Source organism: Coregonus clupeaformis, chromosome 6 (assembly GCF_020615455.1).
Source record: "Coregonus clupeaformis isolate EN_2021a chromosome 6, ASM2061545v1, whole genome shotgun sequence".
Lineage (NCBI taxonomy): Eukaryota > Metazoa > Chordata > Actinopteri > Salmoniformes > Salmonidae > Coregonus > Coregonus clupeaformis.
In genome coordinates, this window is record NC_059197.1 from 44,977,468 (window position 1) to 44,986,718 (window position 9,251).

At 47.7% G+C, this 9,251-nt stretch overlaps 2 protein-coding genes across 3 annotated transcripts; one reads left to right on the forward strand and one right to left on the reverse strand.

Annotated features, from left to right (window-relative positions):
* Positions 1–923: 923 nt before the first annotated feature.
* Positions 924–4,748, reverse strand: LOC121567420 (interferon regulatory factor 2-binding protein 1-like). 2 transcript variants are annotated; one of them, XM_041877449.2, is made up of 2 exons: positions 2,686–4,748; positions 924–2,432 (listed from the first exon to the last, which is right to left on the reverse strand). In XM_041877449.2, exon 1 carries the CDS (start codon positions 4,599–4,601, stop codon positions 2,706–2,708), a length of 1,896 nt encoding a protein of 631 aa, XP_041733383.1. In that variant the 5' UTR covers positions 4,602–4,748; the 3' UTR covers positions 924–2,432; positions 2,686–2,705. The 2 variants fall into 2 exon arrangements, with proteins under 2 accessions (XP_041733383.1, XP_041733382.1); XM_041877448.2 differs by having other exon boundaries at positions 924–2,435.
* Positions 4,749–4,878: 130 nt separating this feature from the next.
* Positions 4,879–6,753, forward strand: LOC121567421 (DNA-directed RNA polymerase I subunit RPA34-like). The gene is made up of 3 exons (XM_041877450.2): positions 4,879–5,249; positions 5,498–5,633; positions 5,830–6,753. The coding sequence occupies exons 1-3, from the start codon at positions 5,177–5,179 to the stop codon at positions 6,590–6,592; spliced, it is 972 nt and encodes a 323-aa protein (XP_041733384.1). The 5' UTR covers positions 4,879–5,176; the 3' UTR covers positions 6,593–6,753.
* Positions 6,754–9,251: the final 2,498 nt, after the last annotated feature.

Genomic DNA, 9,251 nt, shown 5'->3' on the forward strand with positions numbered 1-9,251 from the left:
AAAAGATGCTGGAGGAGTGCTTGATGCCATCTGTCAAGCATGGTGGAGGCAATGTGATGGTCTGGTGGTGCTTTGGTGGTGGTAAAGTGGGAGATTTGTACAGGGTAAAAGGGATCTTGAAGAACGAAGGCTATCACTCCATTTTGCAATGCCATACCCTATGGACAGTGCTTGATTGGAGCCAATTTCCTCCTACAACAGGACAATGACCCAAAGCACAGCTTCAAACTATGCAAGAACTATTTAGGGAAGAAGCAGTCAGCTGGTATTCTGTCTATAATGGAGTGGCCAGCACAGTCACCAGATCTCAACCCTATTGAGCTGTTATGGGAGCAGCTTGACCGTAAGAAGTACCCATCAAGCCAATCCAACTTGTGGGAGGTGCTTCAGGAAGCATGGGTTGAAATCTCTTCAGATTACCTCAACAAATTGACAACTAGAATGCCAAAGGTCTGTAAGGCTCTAATTGCTGCAAATGGAGGATTCTTTGACGAAAGCAAAGTTTGAAGGACACAATTATTATTTATATTAAAAATCATTATTTCTAACCTTGTCAATGACTACATTTCCTATGCATTTTGCAATATTTCCTATTCAAACTAATTTCATGTATGTTTTCATGGAAAACAAGGCCATTTCTAAGTGACCCCAAACTTTTGAACGGTAGTGTAAGTATTCACCCCCCTGAGTCAATACATGTTAGAAACACCTTTGGCAGCGATTGAGTCTTCTTGGGTAAGTCTCATAAGAGCTTTGCACACCTGTATTGTGGAATATTTGCCCATTATTCTTTTCAAAATTCTTCAAGCTCCGTCAAGGTGTTGGGGATCATGGCTAGATAGCAATTTTCAAGTCTTGACATAGATTTTCAAGCAGATTTAAGTCAAAACTGCAACTTGGCCACTCAGGAACATTCACTGTCTTCTTGGTAAGCAACTCCAGTGTAGATTTGGCTTTGTGTTGTAGGTTATTGTCCTTCTGAAAGGTGAATTACACACCCAGTGTCTGGAGTACAAGCAGACTGAAGCAGGTTTTCATCAAGGATTTTGCCTGTGCTTTGCTCCATTCCATTTCTTTTCTTGAAAACCTCCCCAGTCTTTGCCTTTGTCAAGATTCTGAACAAATTTAGGCTTGCCTAAACAAAGGGGGTGAATACTTATGCAACAACTATATTTTTGTTATTTAATTTGTAAAACATTTTAGAATTTTCTTTTCACTTTGACATTATGGAGTATTTTGTGTAGATCAATGACAAAAAAAAGTACAATTGAATCTATTTCAATCCTACTTTGTAACACAACAAAATGTGAAAAAAGTTCAAGGGGGTATAGACTTCTATAGGCACTATACATCTACTTTAGCATGAATCTATATTTGGTTTATATGCACGTGTATAGGCTACTCAGTGATACACACAAGCTGTATTGTATCAGAACTGTAGATTGCACATCTATTACCATCGAGAGAGATTGTCTTACATTCTACATTCAGTATAAAATAGAGAGGTATCCATCCCATTTCATACATGCTGGATAAAGCATCTTTGTTGGGCACTGTGAAAGCCATGTTATTGTATTGTGTAGCACTGAAAGTCCCCGTTTCTGTCTTATAAAAAGATGGCATGACATACATTAACTGCTGGTTTGAGGTTTCAGCAAAGAGCAAACAATTCGCTCCGTAATAGTCAAAGTCAGTTTTATGTAAAGCGCAAATGTGATGCAAAACAAACAAAAAAAAATGTCACAAGAGGAACAGTACAAGTCTGTACATTGCTGTAACATTTAGTGACGTCATCAGTCTTTCACAATGCCACTCATATCTTTTAGAAAGATGTTCCATGAAACAGAAAACAACAGACCTAAAATCACCTATAACAGGGGCTAGATGAAGTTCATACTTCCCAACCATGGTCCACTGGTTTATAAATACTAATACTAGTGACCAATACCAATGTAGATAAGTTGATCTTTGAGGGACAAAGGGGTGAATTAGGTATTAGAGGTGAGTTGGGGCTGGGGGTATGGTCACCCCTTACCAACCAGACAGTGGTGTGGTAGTGTAAGGCCCACCCCATGGAGGTAGAAGTGTATAATGATTGGCTGCGAGGTGGGGAGAACCTGGCGGATTGGCGTGGTGCTTGGCTGTGAGGTGGGGAGAACCTGGCGGATTGTCGTGGTGCTTGGCTGTGAGGTGGGGAGAACCTGGCGGATTGTCGTGGTGCTTGGCTGTGAGGTGGGGAGAACCTGGCGGATTGTCGTGGTGCTTGGCTGTGAGGTGGGGAGAACCTGGTGGATTGGCGTGGTGCTTGGCTGTGAGGTGGGGAGAACCTGGCGGATTGTCGTGGTGGTTGGCTGTGAGGTGGGGAGAACCTGGTGGATTGGCGTTTACTGTCTGCAAGCACCAGGCTGCAGCTCCACTCAGGCATCAACAGCCTTCTGTCCAGACAGACATCACATAAACAAACAGATTAATAAAAAGGAGGCTGACCATATTCGGTGACAATTTAGGCTACATATCATATATTATACTGTATCATAAAGCATAGGATACATTACACACCTATAAGCACGTCACAAACACTAAATTAGCCTATGGCCTAGCTACATAGAGAATACTTTGGCCTAAAGACTGACTCCAAGGCAACAAACTCAAAGGAAACCAAGATATAGTGAAATTGCATCTTACAGTCAGGTGTCCCAGAGGATTTAGGGGTCACGCTCCTTCTTCACCTTGACATCTCCAGCCAGGATGGTAGAGATCTCTCCCTGCATGAAGGCCCAGGGCACGTTGGAGCCCACCAGGGGACACCTCTCTCCACTGGGGCAGAACATCTCGCTGCCGGCCCCCTGGCTCCGGATGAAGTCTCTGGTGCAAGGGAAGCAGAACTTATGGGCCGCAACTGACGGGCACTGAACAAAGTGAGTGTCCTCCAAGCGCTCGTGGCAGATGGTGCAGCAGAGAGGGGGACCAGAGGTGCCGGAGGGGTCCCCTGCTCCCTGGTCTGAGGCCCCAGCCAGGGGCAGAGCTGCCATGGTGCCCCCTGCATAGTTGCTGGCTCCCTGGGGTTCCCCGTTCCTGGAGGCCAGGTGGCGCTGCTGCCCCGCAGGGCAGGCTGCCATGGGGCTGCTGCTCTGTCTCACTGCCAAGGAGGAGTGGTCCAGGCCTCCACCACCACTACTGCTGCTAGGGGCCTCTCTGGGTGACTGGCCAGAGGCTGCACCCGCGTTGTCTGCCACGCTCATCAGGGCTGTGATGGGGGAGGGGTCGCTGCTGTGGGAGTGGGAGGCCGAGCCCTCCTGGTGAGGAGGTGGCTGGCTAGTGCTGGGGAGGGGGGAGGAAGCTAGGTGGATAGCCATGCCCGGGTACATCCCCATGGGCCAGTGCTGCCGGAGCTGCTCCTCTGTGGTCACTACCTCTCCACCCTGGGGCTCCGGGGAAGCCTTCCTCCGGCGCCCGCGGGCTGGCGGTGCTGAGCGGGCCATGTGACACAGCGCTGTGGGTAGCATGGAGCAGCTGGTGTCCAGGTAGGGCTGGGGGAGAACATCAGGGCTGGGGGTGTCCTTAAAGGCCCGTACCGCATCACTCAGCAGCTCAGAGAGCAGCCGCCAGTCCCCTGCGCCATGTCTTTTCTCATACTCCACATACTTCAGGCCCGAGTTGATCATCTTGTTCCCAGAGTCTTTCTGGCTGTCATGGAACATCTGCTTGACCATTGCCGCCTGGCTGGAGAACATATACCCCGAGCCGCACGGGTACTCCGCAAAGATCTTCAGCTCAAAGTCCAGTGTCAGCTTGGCGTCGAATGCAAAGATCCGCCCCACCAGGCTGTGGTCCTTCTTGAAGCGCACGTTGAAGGGGGTGCAGCCGGAGAGGGTGAGCAGGGCCCCTCGTACAGCCTTGGGTCTGCCGGCCCAGTCGTCTGCTCGGTTCCGTACGCTCTCCGACAGCTCGGCCAGAGCCTCTGCGTTCCTCTGCTTCTCCCTCAGCTCCTTCTCAAACTCCGGGCTCAGGAAGGAGGCCACACCCATGCCCATACTCAGCTGCCTCTTGGTGATCTCATTCAGCATGGGGGCAGAGAGGGTGAGGGGGGTTCCCCCGACTCTGGCATTTAAACCAGGCACAGCTGCTAGCAACCCGTGCGGAGCCCCCACAAGGCCTTGTGTCATTAAATTGGGCGGAACGGTACCCACCATGGGTCTTCTGGCGTTGTTAGGGCTCTGTCCACTGACGTCTTGTTGTGGGCACCCGTCATCTATTCTGTTCAGACCGTTGGGGAGCCGTGCTGGGGCTCCGTAGTCCCCTCTTCCCCTTTCAAAGAGTTCAGGAGGTGGCCTGCCACCCTCCATGGGTCCATCTCTCCCACCTGGGCCATGTTTAGTGGGCTGGGGACCCGGGGACCTGTCATCCTGCATAACATGAGTTCTTTTCAACTGCCTGGCCGTCTCTATGAGGAATTCAATACGGTCCGCCCCTTCATAATTCACACAGCCTCGGCAGACAGTCTCGCTAAAGTCCCAGATCATAGCCCATGGCATCTTAGGCAAATCGCAAAGGTAACAACACCACTGCCGCCTTGAAGATGACTGGGAGGAGGAGGACATATTTGATAGGCCCTTTTATATCTTTCTCGCTTTCTGAGGTCCTGATTAAACAGATGTAGCTTTCAATACTTCAGAAACAATCACCGCTTCTGTTACTTCTCAAATACCTAAAACAAATATGATAAACTTTTTGCAATTAACACAAAAAAAGCGTGTTTACGCCCTTTCGGTCGTCTGTGCACATTTAGTGTTTCTACTAGAAGACTGTCTGCTGGAACTTACACAACGCCGTGATAATGATGCATTCTGGGATTTATTGTTTTCGTTCGCGAGGGCCTTCGTGAGTACGTGCCTCGGATACAGCATTAGTTGCGTCTAAAAAGCGAATATAGACTGCACACAGACCATTGTTTACGAAAAGTTATCATATGGATATTAATGAACACTGTCTGTAAAATAAGATATATTTACAAAGGAACCGATATGCGCATCTCGCGCAGCCCAGATCCTCGTGAACCGAGCTAGCTAGTGTATCCAGGTCAAAGGTGATTTTTTTGTAACAACACATGCTGTTGCACCCATGCGCATTTAGTTAGATTAAGTTAAATTTAGCAATTTAGCAATACTCAGAGGTCATGCCAAAAGATGTATCTTCAAGTGATGAGGCAAGTGACACCGAGGAGGTTCCGCAAAAACGGAGAAAGCAGGGTAAGTTTTTGCTAGCTTAATTAGCTAGCAAACTAGCTAATGTTAGCCACTCCAATCAACCCCATCAAAGCTGGCTGCCAGGTATCTAACGTTAGTAAATCCTGTTAGGAATCTAAAATGGAGATGCTGCAATTGGCAGACAACATTGTGTAGTCTATGGTGATTTCCAAAACACACACACACACAGAGTACGTTCACTTCGCTAGCTAGCGGTCTAGCTAATACAATAACTATGTCTCTCCCTTCAGCTTCAAGGTATCAGTGTCCAGCTGATTATGTGGCATTTGCCCACAAACCCTGTGCCAGTACCCTCATAGAAAGGGTTCGTGATGACAACACAGAATTATGGCTCATCAAAGCTCCCAGCAGTTTCAACCCGGACAGGTAGGCAACCCCTCTTTCCATTTAACGATATTTTAATGATCATAGAAGCGTTATGATTCACTTCTAATAATAGACAGCGAAATATCTAACAAAGTCCTCAGCATTTCTCAGTCTGTTATTAGAAGTGAGTCTATATTTGGTGTGCAGTAACCTTTTAACACACTGTCTGACTGTCCGCTCTCTTGCTACCCCACAGTTTCAGCAGTCTGAAGATGCCTCTGTCTGGGCTGCAGACCATGCAGGCCCCTGCCCAGCAGGCGCGTGGTGGGAATGCCGGGCAGATCTACAGCGTGCTGGGTGGGCCCTCTGGTGCTGCAGACCTCCGCCTCCTCACCAGTCACCCCCAGAGTCTCGACTCGGTGGTCTGTGCCCCGGCCTTCAGCGGCCTCCTCAACATCTGTGAGAGCTACGGCGACTGCAGCACCAACCAGACCCCCATAGCCATCCCAGCCACCCCGGCCCCAACCGTGCCCCCAGGGCTCCGCCAGCGCTTCCAGCCTTTCGGAAGCAGGACCCCCACCCTCTCCAGACTGATGGAGGATACACCCGATACTCTGCTGCCATCTTCACCAGAGACGCCTCTCAGGGTCACGCTGGACCCGGGGGAGGAGAGGAAGAGCAAGAAGAAAAAGAAGAAAGAGAAACTTATAAAGACTGAGGAGGAGGTGATGAGGGTGGTCAGGGTGAAGCAGGAGCTGCTAGACATGACTGTCAGCCCAGAGGAGCCCTATGAACTCCCTGGGCAGGAAGCTGAGCTCTTAGAAGAGAAGAGGAGGAAGAAGAAGAAGAAGAAGGATAAGGACAGAGGAGAGGCGGAGGACACTGTAGGTTCATCTTTTAATGTGATTAAAGAAGAGGTGGAAGTTAAAGTTGAACCAATGGATAGTTTCTATGGTGACGTTGAAGATTCTGGAAAAAAGAAGAGAAAGATTAAGAAAAACAAGCATGATGATGACTAGTCTGTTGTTTTTTATGGTCATCTGGCTTTGTGAAGTTATGCTATGATATAATTGTATCATTCAATTAAGCAGTTCGACAAATAATTATTATGCTACTGAACTGTGGTTTGGATTTTGATAGTCTAAATTTGATAGTCTAATAAAACCTAGACAATAACACATCGGAGTGTTCAGACTTGTGCCTCTTTATTCACACTGAACTAAAATATAAACGCAACATGTAAAGTGTTGGTCCCATGTTTATGAGCTGAAATAAAAGATCCCTGAAATTTTCCATACACACAAAAAGCTGGTTTTTCTCATTTTGTGCACAAATTTGTTTACATCCCTGTTAGTGAGCATTTCTCCTTTGCCAAGATAAGCCATCCACCTGACAGGTGTGGCATATCAAGAAGCTGATTAAACAACATGATCGTTACACAGGTGCACCTTGTGCTGGGGCCAGTAAAAGGCCACTCTAAAATGTGCAGTTTTGTCACACAACACAATGCCACAGATGTCTCAAGATGGCAGACAGCGTGTGTGAGATAGTGGTTTGCTGATGTCAACGTTGTGAACAGTGCCCCATCGTGGTGGTGGAGTTATGGTATGGGTAGGCGTAAGCTACGGACAACGAACACAATTGCCTTTTATCGATGGCAGTTGAATGCACAGAGATACTGTGACGAGATCCTGAGGCCCATTGTGGCATTCATCCGCCGCCATCACCTCATGTTTCAGCATGATAATGCACAGCCCCATGTCACAAGGATCTGTACACAATTCCTGAAAGCTGAAAATGTCCCAGTTCTTCCATGGCCTGCATACTCACCAGACATGTTTGGGATGCTCTGGATCGATGTGTGCGACAGCGTGTTCCAGTTCCCGCCAATATCCAGCAACTTCGCACAGCCATTGAAGAGGAGTGGGACAACATTCCACAGGCCACAAGTAACAGCCTGATCAACTCTATGCTGACTGGTTTTCTGATCCACACCCCCTACCTTTTTGTTTTAAGGTATCTGTGACAAACAGATATTTGTATTCCCAGTCATGTGAAATCCATAGATTAGGGCCTAATTTATTTATTTCAATTGACTGATTTCTTAATATGAACTGTAACTCAGTAAAATCTTTGAAATTGTTGCGTTTATATTTTTGTTCAGCGTAGTTAATTTACCCTCAACGTTAACATTAACTATTTATTCTGCTGCAGTCCTGCAGTACTCTTGCTTCACAGGCAGATGGTGCTATGGTACAGGGGTTCTTCCATGGTTGTGGGACACAGATGCAGTGGGTTGCCTCTCAGCCTGCTCTCACTCTGCACTGGAGTATGGTCCTGTTTTCTAATGAGTTCAGAGACACCTCTAGTGCTATCCAACTCAATGTCTGTACTTTCCTCCCACTACACCACCCCCTGCATGCATACATCACTTACTCACTGCAAGGCTGTGGTAGAGCCACATTTCCCTCTCTTTTCATTTTTTACATTTTAGTCATTTAGCAGACGCTCTTATCCAGAGCGACGTACAGTTAGTGAGTGCATACATTTTCATACTGGCCACCCGTGGGAAACAAACCCACAACCCTGGCGTTGCAAGCGCCATGCTCTACCAACTGAGCTACAGGGTTACTGTATTTTTGAAGGTTGCATTTGGTTGGTTTGGTTTTGTGAGTGAATTATGTGTCGTGAACAAAATAATGTTGAATAGGCTACATATCCATTTATAAATTAAGAATAAATTATTGGTCTAAAGGTCATACACTGCTCAAAAAAATAAAGGGAACACTTAAACAACACATCCTAGATCTGAATGAATGAAATAATCTTATTAAATACTTTTTTCTTTACATAGTTGAATGTGCTGACAACAAAATCACACAAACATTATCAATGGAAATCAAATTTATCAACCCATGGAGGTCTGGATTTGGAGTCACCCTCAAAATTAAAGTGGAAAACCACACTACAGGCTGATCCAACTTTGATGTAATGTCCTTAAAACAAGTCAAAATGAGGCTCAGTAGTGTGTGTGTGGCCTCCACGTGCCTGTTTGACCTCCCTACAACACCTGGGCATGCTCCTGATGAGGTGGCGGATGGTCTCCTGAGGGATCTCCTCCCAGACCTGGACTAAAGCATCCGCCAACTCCTGGACAGTCTGTGGTGCAACGTGGCGTTGGTGGATGGAGCGAGACATGATGTCCCAGATGTGCTCAATTGGATTCAGGTCTGGGGAACGGGCGGGCCAATCCATAGCATCAATGCCTTCCTCTTGCAGGAACTGCTGACACACTCAAGCCACATGAGGTCTAGCATTGTCTTGCATTAGGAGGAACCCAGGGCCAACCGCACCAGCATATGGTCTCACAAGGGGTCTGAGGATCTCATCTCAGTACCTAATGGCAGTCAGGCTACCTCTGGCGAGCACATGGAGGGCTGTGCGGCCCCCCAAAGAAATGCCACCCCACACCATGACTGACCCACCGCCAAACCGGTCATGCTGGAGGATGTTGCAGGCAACAGAACGTTCTCCACGGCGTCTCCAGACTCTGTCACGTCTGTCACATGTGCTCAGTGTGAACCTGCATTCATCTGTGAAGAGCACAGGGCGCCAGTGGTGAATTTGCCAATCTTGGTGTTCTCTGGCAAATGCCAAACGTCCTGCACGGTGTTGGGC